Raw genomic sequence first — 20330 nt, forward strand, 5'->3', positions numbered from 1 at the left:
GGGCAGGGGGGGGGGGGGGGCGAAGGAAACTGTGCTGTGCGGTCGAGGGGGAGGGAATCTGCCCCCGTTTACAGACCTCTCCCACTTCAGGGGTTTGATATTAACTAAGGGAGGGAGGGAGAGAGAGGAGAAGGAGGGAGAGAGGGAGAGAGGGAGAGAGAGGAGAAGGAGGGAGGGAGAGAGGGAGAAGGAGGGAGGGAGAGAGGAGAAGGAGGGAGAAGGAGGGAGAGAGGAGAAGGAGGGAGAGAGAGGAGAAGGAGGGAGGGAGAGAGGGAGAGGAGAAGGAGGGAGGGAGAGAGGAGAAGGAGGGAGAGGAGGGAGAAAGAGGAGAAGGAGGGAGAGAGGGAGAGGAGGAGGGAGAGAAGAGAAGGAGGGAGAGAGGGAGAGGAGGGAGAGAGAGGAGAAGGAGGGAGAGAGGAGAAGGAGGGAGAGAGAAGGAGGGAGAGAGGAGAAGGAGGGAGAAGGAGGGAGAGAGGAGAAGGAGGGAGAGAGGAGAAGGAGGGAGAAGGAGGGAGAGGAGAAGGAGGGAGAGAGGGAGAGGAGAAGGAGACCCTTTAAACAGGTGGCGTTCCCCCCGAGCCACTCCGGGTCCAGTTTAACCTGTTGACTTGGCTGCAGTTGGGGTTGGAGCAGTGATGGACGAGAACCGGAGCGGACTGGAGACCAATGACACGGCGGGAGGAGCGGCGGGAGGGGCGAGGGAGAGGCAGCAGATCAGCACCGACAGCTTCATCGTCCTCTTCATCTTCAGCCTGATCTTCTGCCTGGGGGTCCTGGGCAACTCGCTGGTCATCACGGTGCTGACCCGCAGCAACCAGGGCAAACCCCGCAGCACCACCAACATCTTCATCCTGAACCTGAGCATCGCCGACCTGTCCTACCTGCTGCTCTGCATCCCCTTCCAGGCCACCTACTATGTCCTGCCCCAGTGGATCTTCGGAGGCTTCATCTGCAAGAGCGTCCACTACTTCTTCACCGTCTCCATGCTGGTCAGCGTCTTCACCCTCTCGGCCATGGCTGTGGACCGCTACATCGCCATCGTCCACTCCAGGAAGTCGTCCTGCATTCGGGTGTCCAGGAACGCCTGGGCCAGCGTGGTCTTCATCTGGTCCCTCTCCCTGGCCGTGGCATCGCCCGTGGCTTACTATCACATGCTGGTCTACAAGGACCACCATGGTCCTTTCTGCTGGGAGAACTGGAGCGTCCTGAGGCACAGGCAGGTCTACCGAGTGCTGACATTCCTGGTGGGCTATCTGCTGCCTCTCTGTCTCATCTGCTACTGCTACGCCAAGGTAATAATAATAATAATAATAATCCTTGCATTTGATACAGCGCTTTTCACGTCGGGCGGACGTCCCAAAGCGCTTCACAGAACGCACTGTAAAGTGAATTGACTGTATGTTTGTGGGCGAAGGTAAGGTTCACTTTTCAGACTTCAGCCCCGCCCTTTCCCTTCACTTGTCCTAACCATCCCTCAGACCTCAGCCCCCCCTTTCTCCTCAGTTGTCCTAACCATCCCTCAGACCTCAGCCCCCCCTTTCCCCTCAGTTGTCTTGTCAAGAACCGATCCTGACATCTTAAGGCTCACACTGAGCTGAGATTCTTGCTTATACAGTGCTGTAGATTTTCATCTTTCTCCCCCCACCAAGAGAAAACAATCTTAAACAAATTGATGTTACCCATAGGACATCTTCTAAAGAAAACAAATACATCCTTTTCCCGGAGTAAACTCAAACCCACATCCTTCTGCTCTTACAAATAAATCTGTGTCTGCAAATGAGTACTTAGTGAGATTTATTTCCTCCATTCTCAGCTCACCCCCGTGAGAAGTTACTTCCAGGCGTAACTTTCACTCATTCGTCACGGCAATAAAACCTGGAAGCCACCCGGGCTGCACTTAGCAAGGTATTCAACTGGAAATAACTACACTGCAAAAGCTTTCCACAACTCACCCTCTCACTGTCCAGGCTCTGTGCTCCAGTGAGTACCTGAGGCGGCTCTGACATCCTCACTGTTCGCTTTCCACACAGAAACTCCTCCTGTACATTTGCCCCGAGCCCCAAAAAGCCATCACCCCCCCATCCCAACATTCACTGTATTTTTTTTGTAAATGAACGGTTCAAATGGCACGATTACACCAACACGAGGACAAAATGAAAATAAACGCAACTTTGGAGATCCCGTTCTAAACCCATCTTAAAGAAATGCGGCCGTCGGAGAAAGAGAAGAGCTTGTAGCAGGATCTACCAGATAGTCTCTTCTCTTCTTTCTTTCTCTCTGCAAATTATCGTTTCGTTCACTGAATGCATTAGTTAAATTGTTAACAGACGAATGGATGTTTGTCTTGTTTGGTTCATTGATTTATATTGCTAGTTTGATGTGTACCCATCTGGGAGAAGGATAAGTTAAACATGGATTTCTGATTATTTTCATTGATATGAGTCTAAAAATTGTTTCCAACAGAGACAGACCTGATAAGGTGGACTGAACCTTAAATGTATTTTTAATCCACTTGCATTTTTAAAAGAAGGGATGGTAGTTTAGCACGGCTTCTTTTTATGCTTTTCTCTTTTTAAGTGCTTAAGTCTCATCGCTTAATCTGTAAAACGAAATAACATTTCATGAAAATGTGTCAGGATTTATCCTTGTAGCAAGATTCATCTTAAATGTACATTCCTGCAGAATTTTACATTTACATTTATTGCGTACATCTACAAAATACATGGTCACGTACAAGATAAACACCCTTTACAGTGAATCATGTGAAGTGCTTTGATAAGCCATCCCAGTATGAAAGGTGACATATCGAATGCAAGGGTTATTCTCATTATTTTTATTATTATTCTAAAATTGCTCATTAACAAAACGGCAAAATGAAGGAACAATTTAAATCCATTAAAAATTGATAAGTTGACAAAATCGTTTTGCAATATCTGAGATCCCAAACTTCTCAAGGCTTTAGCTTTTTTGTGGGGATTTTGGAAAATTCTTATATTCAGCCTTAATTTGGAAGCTGTTTTCCGAACTGGAAAATAACGTAGGTCTGAATTGGACAATTTCCAAAATTCTGCTTCATCTTAGATTTTAAGTCAATGTGACAGTGGTTTTATTGGCAATACTGTTAGAAATTTCAGACTTCTGGGATCAAATCTGGCCCAGATTGAAAATGTCATCAGTCTCTGCCCTTGTAAGGGTCCTGAGTGATATTTGATCTGCAGTCTCAGTTCCACTGACTGGCAAAATAATAATCCTTATAACAATCCTTGCGCTTTTTTTCTTCATGCTTTTCATGTTTTTTCTCTCTAGACGTCTCAAAGCACTTCACAGAATATACTATAAAGTGAATTCACTGTATATTTGTGGGCGAAACGCAACAGCCAATTGCGCACAGCAGTGTCCCACAAATGGTCGTGGATTGAAGTGATCAATATTGCTTTTTTTCTTGAGGGATTATTATCAGGCATGTGAAGTAAGCAGACTTGGCCAAGGTTTTGCCGGGAATTGAACCCAGGGTGAAGCGAGTGCTCTACAACAACAACAAGATTCCATTTATAGAGCGCCTTTCACGTCGGGAGGACGTCCCAAGGCGCTGGACAGTTGGGTCAGGACCCGAGCAGGGGGGAAATGGTCAGGGTGAGGGGAGGGAAGGGAGGGAGCGAGGAGGGGGTAGAGAGTCGAGAGGGGAGCTGAAGGCACGGTCAAAGAGAGAGGTCTTGAGACCGGCCTTGAAGGAGGAAAGGGAGGAGGCGGCGAAGGCACTGGGGGATAGAGTTCCAGAGCCTGGGGGCTGAGAGGCTGAAGGCCCGGCCACCGATGGTAGGGTGGTTGGGGCGGGGGATGTGGAGCAGACTAAAGCCAGAGGAACGGAGGGTACGGGCAGGTAGGTAGGGGGATAGTAGGTCGGAGAGGTAGGAGGGAGCGAGGCCGTGAATGGCCTTGAAGGTGAGGATGAGGATCTTGAATTTGATCCTCTGGGGGATGGGAAGCCAGTGGAGGCGAGCGAGGGTGGGAGTTATGTGGTTGCGAAGCCTGGTGTGGGACAGTACACGAGCTGCACTAACCACTGAGCTACAGGATTCCACTGGTAGTTTAGTTTCACAACAGAGTTGGTGTATTAGAACTAATTGTCGATTGTGGTCATAAGTATGGCTCATGTGGACAGCAAGAATTCATAACAATGCAACTGAGGATTCTGAAATTGAAGTTTTAAGCACCATTGTTGGGACAGAGCAGAAGGAGGTTTACCTTGCATTTGATATAGCACCTTTCATGTCATGATAATAATAATAATAATAATAATAATCCTTGCATTTGATATAGCGCTTTTCACGTCGGGAGGACGTCCCAAAGCGCTTCACAGAATATACTGTAAAGTGAATTGACTGTATATTTGTGGGCGAACGCGGCAGCCAATTGCGCACAGCAATGTCCCACAAACAGTCGTAGATTGAAAAAGACCAATTTATTATTGTTTTGGGTTTTTGGAGGGATTATTATTAGGCGTGTGGAGTAAGGAAACTTGCCCAAGGTTTCGCCCTGCCCTGCCTGGAATTGAACCCAGGTGTCTTGCTTGCAAAGCAAGTGCTCTAACCACTGAGCTACAGGACTCCATGATGACATCCCAAAGGGCTTCAAAGGATTCATTGTAATGTTAAGTGAAAGACCAAGGCCATCTTGCTTGGCTCCCATCAGCGCCTCCTCACCTCAGATGCTGAAAGCATCATAATGTTCATAATAATAATAATCCTTGCATTTGATATAGACCCTTATTATACCATTGAGACATCTCAAAGCACTTCACAGGATTTACTCTGAAGTGGATTATGGCCAGATTATCTGGCAGACATCAGAGCCTGGATGAGCACAAACTTCTTGCAACTAAATGTCAACAAGACAGAAGCCATACCGCTTGGCTCCCGTCAGTGTTTTCTGACCCCTGCGGCTCTGACCTCCTCAACCTCTTCAGCCTATCCCTCAGACTCACCAAACCGATGCGCAACCTAAAACTATGGAGATTTATCAACATTTAAAAAACAAGGAATTTGTAAACACTTCTGAACTTTGCTTCAAAATATTCATCTATTCATTTTGTGACAGAGGAGTGAAACTTTTATTTTATATGTGGAGTTTATATTTTTACATGCTCCCTCTTGGCGATGTCATCTGTAGACTTGGGTCAACTTCCACATGTGTGCGGATGACACCCAAATCTACTTCTCCTCCAGCTGCGACTCCCAGTCCGCTGATGTCCTGTCAGCTTGCCTGGATGAGTATAAATTTCCTGCAACTGAATGTCAGCAAGACGGAAGCCATACTGCTTAGCTCCCGTCAACGTCTTCTTTCCTGCGGGTCTGAGCACTTCAACCTCCCCACTCTCCTCCAGACTCACTGAACCCGTGCACAATTTAGGTCAAATTCACTCCACACCTTTCCTTTCTCCCCCACATCCGTTCCCTGACCAGGACCGCTTTTTTCCACCTTGGCCACATTGTCCGCCACAGTCCGTACCTCACACCCACAGCAGCCGAAAACCTCGTCCATGCCGCCTCCACTACCAGGCTGGACTATTCAAATGCCCTCCTCACTGGTTTCCTCAATTCCACCATACATAAAATTCAATTCATTCAGAACTCCGCCGCCCGGATACGCAACCCCACAAAACTCCTTACCCCCATCACACCAGACCTTGCCAGGTTGCACTGGCTCCCAATTACCCAATGGATCGACTTCAAGATCTTCTCACTCATTTTCAAATCCCTTCATGCCCTAACACCTCCTACCTATCCGACCTGCTTACTCCCAACTCCTCCACCCGCTGCCTCTGCTCAGCCAGGTCCGGCCTCCTGTTTGTCCCTTGTTCCCTCCGCTCCACCACTGGTGTCTGTGCTTTCAACCACTATGTCCTGAAGCTCTGGAGCTCCCTCCCTCAATCCCTCCAACTTGCCCCCTCCCTCTCCACTTTCAAGTTCCACTTAAAGATCTTCCTTTTTGAGTGTGCTTATGGTCACCTACCCCTCCCTCTTCCTCTGGCTCGGTGTCAGATTCCGCCACTGTTGAGCGCTCCAGGATCGCTACCCCGCGTGAAGAGCGCTATATAAATGTAAGCTGCTGTTGTTGTTGTACTTGGCTTTTCCAGAGATCAATTAATAATTTCAGAATGTTATTAATTCATTTCTGGATTGAAGTAAAAGTAAAGTTTCATATTGTTTTGTTGCTGTTGGATAGACTTTCAGGACCACTAGGGCAGTGAAAAGAAAAAATAAATTTGTTGATGTAATTTGCACTCATCACTTCATCTACAGGAGTTGCATTGTGTTAGTGTATTTAGCTTGTTTGAAAGAAGCATAGGTTCGCTGAGCATCTAGTGCAGGCTCACACGCCAGTGAAATACTAGGGAAGGAAGCACTCCAATATTGATAGTTTCATCCTTCAAAGGAGGCATTTAAACCAGGTTCCAGTCTATCTGTTTAGGTGGATGTTAAAGATTCCTTAGCAGTATTTGAAAAAAGAAGTTTCTCCCAGATTCTTGGCCAACAATCGTCAAGATGAATTTGTCATTCACCAGAATTTGCAACTTGCGCAATAGCCTTCATATTGTTACTCAATACAGAATCAATACACTTGATAGAAAATACCTGTGAAGCACATTGAGATGTTTCAACATTGTAGATATATCAAATGAAATAATTATTTATTATTATTCTGTAACATGCTCTGAATCTTTTCAATAACATTATGTATGTATCACATTAACTACCTTTGGGAAGAAATCTTTTCTAATTTAAGTAGACTTAATTTAGATTAATTTTGTCTCAGTTCCGCATTCTGCTACTTGTCTCACCATCACCAAAGAAAATCTAATAATACTTACATTCAATAAAGCTCTTTATTACATCATTAAAACAACTCATTACAGGAATTACTATAAAGTGTAGACGAACACAATAGCTCACATTGCTCACAGCAATGTCTCATAAATAGCCATGAAGTGAATGACCAATTTTATTTGGAGGATTTTGGCCAGGACACTGCACTGGACTCTCAGCTTAGACTATGAGCTCAAAGCCCCAATGTGGGGATTTAACTTACAAATTTTGATTCAGAGGCCTATCACCCGAACCAGATTGACACCATGAATATTTTACCTTGGTAGCACCTTTAAGAAATATTTTTTTATAATCACTACATCCAAATAAAATCAACAGATTTTTAAAATTTAAATGTAATTTGAGTGTGTCTGTATTATCCTTACCCCAGAAACTGAAACTGCTAAACCTAACCTGTATCGATTATTAGTACTTTGGTTAATTAAACTTTCAGTGCTCTTGCACACAATGTACAAAATAGCTTCCAGACTACCAAATAATGCAGCAACACTAATTGCGGTGTAAAAGGTCCCCTGTGTATGTCAATTCTGATTTGATCCTCACTGCTCTATACTTTATACATCATGGATTTTGCTGACTTGGAGTGCAGTAATGAGAACATTATTGTGCTATCAATTCTAGTGTTCTTTTTTAAAATCACTCCTTTGACTTTTTTTCTTCTTTGACTGCATAACCTAGGCTGCCAATCCTTTGCAGTCCTGGGAGAGCTTTGTATTGGCAGAAGTGGCATCCCTCAGATCAGACATCAAACAGAAGTTCAGATGAACATTTAAAATCCCATGACAAATAGAAGTGAGATTCTCCTGGTGTCCTGGTGAACAGTCCTCCAGATAAATCTGTATTTATCTCATGGGTGTTTGTGCTTGATAATAATAATAAATACAACATTAACAACAGCTTGCATTTAAATAGTACCCTCCACCCAGGGTAGAGTCTCGAGACGCTTTATACAATAAATTATACATAATAGAATCAATAAATAATACATAATCCTTACATTTGATATAATACCCATCATATCAGGGGGATGTCTCAAAGCGCTTCACAGCATATACTGTAAAGTATAAATATTGCGTATTTTGTAGGCAAATACAAATGCACACAGCAATGTCCAACAAACAGCCATGAAGTGACCAATTTTATTTGCGGGATTCTTGGCCAGGATACTGGGAAAACTTCCTTTCGAATAGTACTACGGAATCTTTAATGGCCATCTGAACAGGCAGACAGGATCTTAGGTTAACATCTCCCCAAAGGGTGACATCTCCGGCAATGCAGCACACCATCAGCACTGCACTGGAGTGTCAGCCTGGACCAGTAGTGGCTAATTTGTGGCCCATGGGGCCATCAAGAAGCACCCACCCAAAACATTCACACAAGTCTAGGTAAGTCTGTATTTGATCGCTGATGTGTTTTCAGTTTTTTCTTAATTGAATATTTTTTGATTCATGGCAAATTCAAAGTCTCTGTAAGGGGCTAGAGCCCACAACCTTCTGACTCAGAGGTGAGAGTGCTACAAACTGAGCCAGACTGACACCTGGATTACTGTAAAGAGTTTTGAAATGTTTTGACGTACAATAAAAATTCAAGTTCTTTTTTTCTTAACATATGACCATAGCAGTGAAAAGCACGAATGTTTCAGAACAATATTTTGTTCATACAGGATCTGGACAGAGGATTACAACAAATTGTCATTCCATAACTAAAGCGTTGCCCGAAGATAGTCGTTATCATGGTTATGATGAAAATGTTGTTGATATCTTGTCATAGGTATATCAGTAAAGCACATTAAAAAAAGGTCTAATATTAGTACTAGCTGAGCATGTTTCCCATACTGTGTGATATTTAAAATGCTGCTACAGTTCAATCTTTTAATATACCAAATATCTTTGTTTAAACATATTCCATACAAATTGCAGTTACTACCTAACTGTGGCACACTTTGCTGACTGAACAATAGTCATTTCAAATCTGTTCATTTCTGATGTTTTGTTGAATTTCAACAAAAAGAAAATGCTTGAGGGTGTTTTATTTCATCATTAATTTGTAATAATGCTTTTCCTATTTTCAGGTGCTAAATCACTTGCACAAGAAATTGCGCAATATTTCAAAGAAATCTGAAACATCCAAAAAGAAGGTATGTCGTTTGCTAGGTTGGTAATGTTTTCAGAAATACAACTGAATGTCTGCTGTGCTTCAAACTTTTCTACAAGCTAAACTGGTAGAACATAACAAGGTATGTATCGATAAACACAAATTCTTCTATCAAGATTGATCTGTGTGATTGGCAATTTGTAAAGCATTTTAAACTATTTGCGATGCTCTTCAACTTCATGACTAATTGTGGGACTTAGTTGTGCACAAATTGGCTGCTCTGGTCACCTGCAAAATATATCCAGTCACTGCACTTTACAGTGTGAAGTGCTTTGAGACGTCTTGACACTGTGATAAGGGGCTACATCAAATGCAAGGTTTATTATTATTATATTATCAAAAACAGTGGTTATTATTTTCTTTTGATATCCTTTGTAAAAGATTCACATATAGAAATGAGTAGAGACTATAACACCACTTGCATTTATATAGTGTCCTTCTGGAGATAATATCTCAGAGGACTTCTAAATGATAGTACAGATGCCAAACTGTACCAAGAAATTCTGAATGTATTACTGTAGTAAGACATACTTTTTCCATAACGTGAAGCTCCATTATCACCCTCTTATAATAAATAAATGCATTGAACAAAGGATACAGCATTTTCCAATGAGCTAGTGGACAAAGTTGCTAACTACCAAGGACTAAGTCTCACAAACCAGAAAATCACAGGTTTATTTCTCAGGTTGAATTAGCCTATCTCAGTCAGGCATTTGATACATTATAATTGGAGTTAGGCAAATATATTAGTCAGGTTCCCATTCCTGCTGATTGTTATACTGGACCTCAAACATGTGTGGATGTTGAATAAGAAAAAGAGTCCTGAAACTCAATGGTTAGAGCACTCGCCTCATAAGCGAGAGACCTGGGTTCGATTCCCGGCAGGGCCAAACCTTGGGCAAGTTTCCTTATTTCACACGTCTGATAATAATCCCTCCAAAAAAAAACAATAATAAAATTGGTCACTTCAATTCACGACTGTTTGTGGGACACTGCTGTGCGCAATTGGCTGCTGCATTTCGCCCACAAATATACAATCAATTCACTTTACAGTATATTCTATGAAGCACTTTGAGGCATCCAAAAGACGTGAAAAGTGCTATATCAAATGCAAGGATTATTATTATTATTAAGATCTGGCTCAGCTGTGATGCCTTTGCTCACAATGGAAGGACAGGCACGTAGGATGGTGTGTTCCCAGATTTGTTCACGAGAGCACAAGATTGGTTTGACTGAAGAAGCCCTTCAGTTCATTTGATCTAATCCTTCAGAATACCCACCCCATTGTCCTCCATCACATATCAAGGTGTTTTTTTTTAAATATGAGTCGAGTGTCCTGGCTTCAACCACCCTGCTTTATAAATTGTTCTAGTTGTTAATTACTCTCTAGGTTGCTGCTGGCAAACATTGAACTATTCTCCAGGAATAGGGAGCATTCACCTTACCTCGTTTGACCCTATTCCCTAATATTGTAACATTAAACAATAATTCACCGTCATTAAAATAAAATGACAATCAGAATTGAAGTCTGAGTACAATTTGTTTTCACGTTACTGATGTGTAATTAAATGCAGTCATTGTTCTGAATAGTTTTCAGCCAATATGTTCAGACATTTGAAATGTTAATACTTTGCATATTGGGTCAGAAGTTCCATATTCTCCTGTTAAACTTATTACATTATTGAAGGTTGAGAAACTATTATGCAGGGATACTTAACCTTTAGAAACTTGCTCTTTACTCTTATAACAGGCACTGTGCAAGATCTTAATTGTAAAAGCAGAGAATATGCTTACTGATGCCTACTGATGTTTGGCCACAGAACACACAGTCACTGACTGCACTTTACAGTATAATAATAATCCTTGCATTTGATATCGTGTTTGATTACGTCTTCGAGACATTTCAAAGCACTTCACAGAATATAGTGCAAAATAAATTGACTGTGTATCTTGTGGGCAAAAAGCGGCAGCCAATTGCGCACAGCAGTTTCCACAAGCATCCATGATTTGAGTGTCCAAATTATTTTTTTTGAAAGGATTACTCCCCCCCCCCCCGGAAAAGTGATCTGACAACCAACTGACAACCAGGTTCCTACTTACTGCTAGGTAAATGGAGGTGTGTGGAGTAGGGAAACTTTTGGCCAACATTTCGCCCTGTCGGGAATCGAACCCAGGTATCTCGCTTGTGGAACCAGTGCTCTAACCACTGAGCTGCAGGACTCCATGATGCTCCATAATTGCAAAAATACGCAAAGGTTGCCCTGAAATGAAGAATAAATTAAAATAGTTTCAGGAACAGGAAAAGAAAAGAAATGCATTAATCGAGAAGATGGAGCAGAGTTCAAATGGGTCCTCAGGGATAGCTACTAGAAGGTTTTCACAAAGTACAGTAGGATTGAGAAAAAGTAAAACAAAGTTAGGGAAATGCATAATTAAAGTTGGTATTATTATCTATTTCTCCTCTAAAAGCATTATACGATCACTTTTTCAGTACAATAAATGTCTACTGTATATTTGATACACTATAATTGGAGTTAGGCAAATATATTAGTCAGGTTCCCATTCCTGCTGATTATAGTGCTGAAACAAATCTGTTCAATACTTAATAAACAGCAATATTTAGTGATGCACCTTGTAAAAATGTGACACAGCCAAAATATTACCATTGAATGTTACATGATAGTTTCATCCTCTAATATTAACTTAGGACATTATGCCTTCAAATTATTTTCCATGAGCAGTCTTGCAGGGAAGGAGGGTAATATGTTGGGCTGAACGTGTTAGACAGATGGAATGATGGACAGGAGGATGGGGGGGAGGGGTACAATGATAAGTCTTTTATAAATAAAATATAATAAAATAAATAAGTATTTTACTGTGATATTTATTGTGATGGTGCTATTATTATTTTTGATATACTGAAGAGTTGTTACTGATATCTATCTAGAATATCTCTATAGCAATCTATACTAAATGAAGTAAAGGAACTACTGAACATTAACTGTTTCCTTGGTTACAAATTACGTTCTTAAGATTTTTACGTTAAAGCTGACCAGATAGGGCATAAAGGTATTTTTCTGATTAAAGCGAAACTACCTGTACAACTCATGAAAGATACAATCACCCAACAAGAGCNTTTTTTGAAGACCACAGAAATATCAGCTTGAGATTGAGCTTTTCAATCAGCAAGTAATGTTAAAATCAATGTGCAGTTCTGAAGTGCCTCCCACAAACCACTGCACATTCCCTGGTGGGAATTTCACTTTGCTTCCTGCTAACACATTGCCACCAACAGTTCCACATAATCTCCCTCTGCCCAGAGTTCATTTTTCAAGATTTCTTTTTGTAATGTGGTGCTTTCAGATGCTGGCTTCTTGTTTTATTTATGTACAAATTAAATCATCTTCAGCCACTATATCCCTGCTGTCTGGAATTTCCCTTCACATTCCTCCGCATCACTCACATCCTCCCTCTGTCTTCAAAACGCTTTTGAAAACTGAAGAAAGCAATCAGCAAGACCAATGGGATGCTAGATTTTATTTTATTTCAATAGATCTGGAATATAGAAGTATGGAGCAGTGTGTTATAGTGTGTTACCAGTTCTATGGAGTGATAGTCAGACCTCATTTGGAGAATCTTGCTCAATTTTGGGCATCCAATATTAGGAAGGATATAACTAACCTTGGAGGGTATCTAGTGATGGTTCACTAGACTAATATTTGGGCTAAAGGGGTTTAAGTGTGATGAGAAGCTGCATATATTGGGATTAGAAAGCCCTGTGGAATCCCATAGCATAGTGGGTAGTGCGCTCGCCTCGCATGCGAAAGCACCCGGGCTCGATTCCCAGATGGGGCAAAACCTGAGGCAAGTTTCCTTACTCCACACGTCTCTATTTATCTAGCAGTAGGTATGAACCTGGTTGTAGGTTGATTGGTGATTGTTTTTCGAGGGCAATAATCCCTCAAAACAAAATGTGGCCACTTAATCCATGACTATTTGTTTGACAGTGATGTGCGCAATTAGCTGCTGCGTTTTGCTCACAAAATATAGTCAATCCACTTTACAATATATTCTGTGAAGCGCTTTGAGATATCTTAACGATGTGATTAAGGTGCTATATCAAATGCAAGGATTATTATTATATTTAGAGCAGAGAAGCCTTTGGGATGATTTGATTGATGTATTCAAAACAAAAGAATTGACCGGTTCGACAGTGAATGACTCTTCCCTCTGGTAGAGGGATCTACAACAAACACTCGGAGGAGGGGAAAGGTGGGACACTGGCACTGATGGCTGGTCTAGTAGCACAAGTGCTGGACTTGGTGGAAATTGATTTTTATTTTTCCTTATTTAATGGAAAAAATTAACTTAGTTTTAATTAATTTTTACCTATATGTTTTTATCAAGCACATAATAGAACCAACTTCCAGTTTGTCAAGTCACCATGGATGTCATTTCTGGCACGTTGACCAGGATAATGAAATAACTAACCTTAGCATTTAATATAATGCCTTATCATGTCGCCAACATGTCTCAAAACGTATTACTGTAAAGTAATTGTAGGCAAACATCCAATTTACACACAGCAACTTTCCACAGATAGCCACGACACCAATTAGAGGATTATTTGTCATTACACCAGTGTGAATGTAATTTCATTTCCATTGATTATTCGAGTACTACTTAACCAACCGCCTCCACTTCATCTCGGCAAATGTTTTTTTCCTTCCGCCCTCGCCCAGTCACATGCAGGATTCCCCAGGGCTCCATCCTTGGCCTGCTTCTTTTCCTCATCTACGTGCTCCCTTTTGGCGATGTCATCTGCAGACATGGGGTAAACTTCCACATCTATGTGGATGACACACACATCTACTTCGCCTCCTATAGCTGCGACTCCAGGTCCACTGATATTCTATCAGCTTGTCTGGCAGACATCAAGGCCTGGATGAGCACAAACGTCCTGTAGCTGAATGTGGACAAGACAGAAGCCATACACCTTGGCTCCCGTCTTCACTCCTGTGGATCTGATCTCCTAAACCTCCTCAGCCTTTCCCTCAGACTCATACAATCTAGGTGACTGGTTTGACCTGCCAGCTGTCCTTCTTTTCCCCACATTCAGTCCATGACCAGGACCATCCTCCTTCACCTCCACCACATTGCCCGCCTCTGACCGAACCTTACCTCAAAATTCCGCCTCTGACCATCACTTCCCGCCTGGATTACTCAAACGCACCTGGATTACTCCGCGTTGGTCTCTCCAACAAGACTATTCAAAAAATCCAGCTCATTCAGAACTCTGCTGCCTGCATACTTACCCAGACGAAACTCTGTACCTCTCATCAATTCTGGCCAGGCTCCACTGGCTCCCCATCACTGAATGGATCGACTTCAAGCTCCTCACTCTCGGGTTCAAATCCCTTCACTCCCTGGCACCTCCCTACCTCTCCGACCTCCTCACTCCCCAATCCAACATTTGGTGCCTCCCCTCGACTGGCACCGGCCGCCTGCTTGTCCCTTGGACCCTAAGCTCCACCATTGGAGGTTGCACATTCAGCCACCATGCCGCGAAACTCTGGAGTACTCACCCTCAATCCCTCCACCCATTTTTCAAGCCCCACCTGAAAACCTTCCTTTTCGACCGTGCTTACGGTAACCTCCTGCCTCCCACCTCCCCACCTCCCCACTCCCCTGCTCGGAGCCAGGCTCCGCCACTGTTAAGTGCTCTAAGACACCACCCTGCGCGGAGGGTGCTTTATAAGTGCAAGTTATTGTTGTTGTTTCACCATTTCAGTTCTGCTCAGACAAACTTTACAATGGTTCTCAGTAATGTTTTGAACAGGCATTTGTTGTTCATAGCAGTTTTGTAAGTTTCTTAGATATTATGAGTAATATCTGTTTCAAGTACATTTCCAGTATTTCTAAACTCCAGTGATCAAATATCATGACGTAAGTCTTATCTTTACCCACCATATAATCACCTAAACTGTACATTCAACTGAGTCCATTCAGTTTCCTATCAAAACAACTTAGATTTTTTTGCTCTACTCATATTATTCACCTGCTAACTCGTAACACTGCTCTCCTCCTTTCCATTACTCCCACACTTACTGACACAATTGCACCTACTGGCAGCTGCATTGAAGTGGGGGAAAAGTAGTCTTGATCCGTTGAGCTATGTGCAGAAGAACTTCATTTCCACGATTCAATGAGGTTCCAATGCTTGCCGGTAAGTGCGCATGCAGAGGCGGGTCAAAACACATTAAATCGCAGGAAATGTAGTCTTGACCCATCACCGAATGCACACTTACCAGCTGCTTTAAATTAAGCATGTGCAGTGTAGATGTTAACTAATTTGGATTTTCTGCGACTTGTAGTTTGGCCGCAATTCGAGTTTCACTTAAGTCGTAAGTCATATTAAATACAATGGTCCTGACTAATTCGCTAATTTTACTTATATGAGTTTTATTGTATAAGTCTCACCACATCTTTGAAACATTGGTGCGATACCAGTCCATGCTTTACCTCATTCCTGTGAGTTTGGAAAATGATCTTTTTTTTTAAACAATGCTTTGTTTTCTTCTGTCTGCCATTACTAGAGTATGATGGGGGAAAATTGCAGAAACCCAGGTGCGTTTTATGCTTCAGGTGTCGTTTTACACATTGTTTTATCATGTATCCAATAAAGCACACAAGTCAAGTGCCTCATTTGTATGACTAAGTACACAAAGGCCTAATACTGCAGCTGGTGTTTGACGTGAATATCTCCCAGCAGGGTAAAGGGGTCAAAATGGGTCTGATTGATTTGACTGTGCACACTATTCAGAAATGAATTAGAGGATGGTACATGTGATACTTATTCATAATGACAAGCTTTCTAGGCAGATCAATAATCTAAGGAGCATCAATAGTATTCAAGAAGATCTGGACCAATTAAGTAAATGCTAACGAGTGGCAAATAAATTCTGAGCTAGGTAGATGCAAGATGGTAAATGTTGGAACAAAGGTCAGTAAACATGCAAATTTGAAGGGCTGTCCATTAGCAAAGCTAGAGACGGAAATCATTTAGAAATGCTTATTGAACATTCACAAAAGGTTTCACACAATGTTTGGAGCAAAAGTAATACAGGGGAGGGAACTAATCTTTGTAATTTCACTCACTGTAATGTGTCCTTCAATTACGTTTAACTTTCATTGTGATCAGTTTGCATCAAGCACCTCAAATCCAATACTGCTATCTTCACCTGGCTCTACTGGCTCCCAACCACCTCACTCCCGAGGACACACTTTAAGATCCTCATCCTTACCTTTAAATGTCTTTATAAAAATAAAAATTGCATTTGATATAGTGTCTTATCACATCATTGAGATGTCTCAAAGCTCTTCACAGAATATACTGTAAAGTGAATCGACTGTAGAATTTGTGGGTGAAACACAGTACCCAATTGCGCACAGCAGTGACCCACAAACATGTGGATTGAGTGACCAATTTTTTTTAAGGGACTATTAACACCATAAAATGATCCGGTAATCGACTAATAACTGAGTTCCTACTTACTGCTAGGTAAACAGAGGTGTGTGGAGTAAGCAAACATGCTTAACATTCGCACTACCTGGGAATCAAACCTGCTCCTCTTTCTTGTTACAACAACAACAACAACAACAAGATTCCATTTATAGAGCGCCTTTCACGTCAGGAGGACGTCCCAAGGCGCTGCACAGTTGGGTCATGACCCGAGCAGGGGGGAAATGGTCAGGGTGAGGGGAGGGAAGGGAGGGAGAGAGGAGGGGGGAAATGGTCTGGGTGAGGGGAGGGAAGGGAGGGAGCGAGGAGGAGGAAGAGAGTCGAGAGGGGAGCTGAAGGCACGGTCAAAGAGAAGGCGAGTTAGGCGAGTGCTCTAACCAATACCCTACAGGACTCCACATAGGTGGTAGTTCTGAGTGATAGGTAACAGTTAAGGATCGCCAAAATTTTACCCCATTGTAAACTCAAAATTTCATCAAGTCTTATAAGACCATTTAGCCCTAAAATTTAGTATCATGGAAAAGTGTAGAAAATTCTTAACTTGAGTTTGAATTTGGAAATCAGTTCTTGTCGAGAGAGATTGTGTGATGTTCTAACTTCCAAATGTCTCCAAGCCATCGCACAACCTGCCTCTGTGATCTGCAGCACTGTATTACTTACCTACTCCTCCCTCCACTCTGCTAATTCAGGTCTGCTTCATGAAGTTCTATGCCCCCTCCACCCGTTTCACCCACAAAATATATAGTCAATTTACTGTATATTCCGTGAAGCGCGTTGAGAGGTCACAAAGTCGTGATAAGGTGCTATATCAAAAGCAAGGATTATTATCATTATCCATTGGCAGGTGAGCTTTCAGCCAGCTTGTCCATCCAGTCTCTCTGATTCGCACCTTCCCTCTCTAGTTTCAAAATATTTCTAAAAACTTACTTCTTTAATCTTGCTTTTGGTCATGTTACTTCAACCTAACCCCACCTTCCACTCTGCTCAGGCTCCTACTTCTTCTCTGTAAAGTTTTTTGAGACATTTTCCCATATTGAAGATACTATATAAGTGCAATTTGTTTTGTGAAATCCATGCTTTATGTGGTCTCTAGAAAGTGTAATGGCTTTTCCTTGTTCAATGCGCAGCAATTCCTTACTCAGTTGTAATGCAACAATGTTGCACAGCTTCCTTTTTGGAAGCAGAATAAAAAGGAATGTATTAACTCCACAAAGTATGGCCACATAAAAGCAAGGTATCACAATGTAATGGTGAAAATAACCCTTCATTGATGCAACCTGAGTGCGAGTGGAAAAATGTGCAGGCTGACCTCTGTATACTGACCCTTAGTTATAACGATCCCTTCCAGTTATAGCGAACTCGACATTGAGACCCGTTTTTTCCAATTGATTGTTGCTCCGATATAGCGATTATTGAAGCAGTGCAGTCCCTGATATAACAATTTGCAATCAAGTCAAAATGGTGGGGTTGTTCGGCAGTCAATCACGTGAATATAATGCTTCTTTTCCCAAGTCCCCAGGGCTGTTGTTATACTGAGGTCAGCTTGTATTCTGTGAATTGTATATCATAGTTATATCGAACAATCAAATGAACTTCTGAATTAGCTCACCAATGTGTATAGAAGTGTATAGTAGTGTATAGAAAGCAGGACTGCAATGTGATAAAAGACAATACTATCATGCGCAAGACTAGTAACGGAAGTAAGATGGTTAGAAGTCCTTTTCATATCCGATGAAAGGTTTGAAGTACGATTCAGAAAATGGATTTACTTGTCTACTGAAAGTACAGGATGGGTAGAACATTCAGGCTTTGGAGATTCAGTGCGCAACCACCGGAGAGTTGACAGCCCAATCATATCAAAATTGCTAATCATTTGATCCTAGACCTGTGAACTTTACAAAAGAATGCCATTCAGCTCAATGCATCTATGCTGCATCCTGCCTCAACCACCACTCCACGCAGGACAATCTACAGTTCTGAGCAAAAATTTGCTTCTTTGTAATTATCTTAAATTGATGCCCTCTAGCCACTGACTTAATAACTATTGGAAATAATTTCTCCTGATAATTTTAGAGTTATCAATCAGATTTCTCCTCAACCTTTATTTCAGTAAAAATAACTTCATCCTTGTAAATCTCCTTTGGCTCTCTTACGACTCTGATACTCGGTGGTTAGAGCACTCGCCTCGCAAGCAAGAAACCTGTGTTTGTTTCCTTAGTTCACATGCCTGATAATCCCTCAAGAAAAAAAAACAATTAGTCACTTCAATCCAAGACTGTTTGTGGGACACTGCTGTGTGCAATTGGCTGCCACGTTTCGCCCACAAATGTACAGTCAATTCACTTTACAGTATATTGAGACATCTAGAAGATGTGAAAAGTGCTATATCAAATGCAAAGATTATTATTATTATTATTATTCCTCCTACACTGAATTGACCAAACTGGGACAAAACTCTAACAATTTATACAAGTTAAGCATCACCTGTTGGGTGTATATTCAGTACTTTCATTGGTTCCGATTTGGGAAACTTTGCAATTCTGTTTTTTACTTTTTTACAACTAAAAACAAGGGGAATAAAATTATAGATGCACACTTGAAGGTAGGACTACTGTAGGAATTTGTTCCTGAAAAATATAAAATGGGGAGTCAGAGAAGGAGAACTAAGAGGTAAATCAGGAGGGTGAGGGCACAATGTAATAATAAAATAAGTAGTCTTGTATTTGATATAGTGTTTTATCATGTTTTAGAGACGACACAAAGTGCTTCACAGAATACACTGTAAAGTGAATCAACTGTGTATTTGTAGCACTAAAACGATGCAGCTGATCTCGGTTGGGGCAGCAATTAGGTCATTAGCCTCAGTGCCCCTGGTTAACGTAGGGGAGAATCAGCAGAATCCGCTTGTATTCTCTACCTAGAGACGCTGGAGGGTTCATATGTGTTGGTGTTGGGTCAGATCATGACCATGCCTGGCTCTGATCTGTTGACAAAAGCAGCTTGATGCTGTCATGTGAGAAGGGTATGGCCTCTATTGTGAAATAATAATACAAACCTTGCATTTGATATAGTGCCTTATCATATTGTTGAGACATCTCAAAGCGCTTCACAGTACATACTGTAAAGTGAAGTGACTGTATATTTTGTGGGTGAAACACGTCAGCCAATTGGACCAAATGAGCTTGAGGGCCTTTTGCATCCAAACCTCTCTTTGCATCTAAAAGAGTGAATGATTAATGTTAATAATCATCCTTGCATTTGATATAGTGCCTCATCACCTTGTCAAGACGTCTCAAGGCACTTAACAGAATTTTCCTATGATGTGTAGTGACATCAGTGATGCCATTTGTAGGCAAACGTGGGAACCAATTTGTGCACAGCAATTTTTCACAAGTAACTGTTTTCTAGCAAAGAAGTGCCTGATACGATCAGTTTTACTTTCTCCTCAGACTGCCCAGACAGTGCTGGTGGTGATTGTAGTATTCTGCGTCTCTTGGCTGCCCCATCACGTGATCAACCTGTGGAGTGAGTTTGGACAGTTCCCGCTCACCGAAGCCTCCTTTGCCTTCAGAATAGCAGCTCACTGCCTGGCTTACAGCAACTCATCCGTGAACCCCATCATCTACGCCTTCCTGTCGGAAAACTTCAGGAAGTCATACCAACAAGTCTTCAAATGTAAAATCTGCAGCTCGTCTCCTTTAAAAGATACTAAGGAATGCAGAAGTCGGACGGACATTGTCCCATCCACCAGCTGCACCAATGTGTGA

The 20330-nt window shown here is 42.0% G+C and overlaps 1 protein-coding gene and 1 non-coding gene across 2 annotated transcripts; both read left to right on the forward strand.

Moving 5' to 3' along the window:
* Positions 1–535: 535 nt before the first annotated feature.
* Positions 536–20330, forward strand: galr1a (galanin receptor 1a). The gene is made up of 3 exons (XM_007900573.2): positions 536–1292; positions 8959–9024; positions 20013–20330. Exons 1-3 carry the CDS (start codon positions 636–638, stop codon positions 20328–20330), a joined length of 1041 nt encoding a protein of 346 aa, XP_007898764.1. The 5' UTR covers positions 536–635.
* Positions 9860–9931, forward strand: trnam-cau. The gene has a single exon. It is a non-coding gene; the product is annotated as a tRNA-Met (tRNA).

This window comes from Callorhinchus milii, unplaced genomic scaffold, assembly GCF_018977255.1.
Source record: "Callorhinchus milii isolate IMCB2004 unplaced genomic scaffold, IMCB_Cmil_1.0 Scaffold2, whole genome shotgun sequence".
Classification (NCBI taxonomy): domain Eukaryota; kingdom Metazoa; phylum Chordata; class Chondrichthyes; order Chimaeriformes; family Callorhinchidae; genus Callorhinchus; species Callorhinchus milii.

Coding starts and splice junctions, on each gene's coding strand:
- galr1a (XM_007900573.2), top strand. CDS start 636: ATGGACGAGAACCGGAGCGGACTGGAGACCAATGACACGGCGGGAGGA. Junction 1,293..8,958: donor TCTGCTACTGCTACGCCAAG/GTAATAATAATA, acceptor TCCTATTTTCAG/GTGCTAAATCACTTGCACAA. Junction 9,025..20,012: donor CTGAAACATCCAAAAAGAAG/GTATGTCGTTTG, acceptor CTTTCTCCTCAG/ACTGCCCAGACAGTGCTGGT.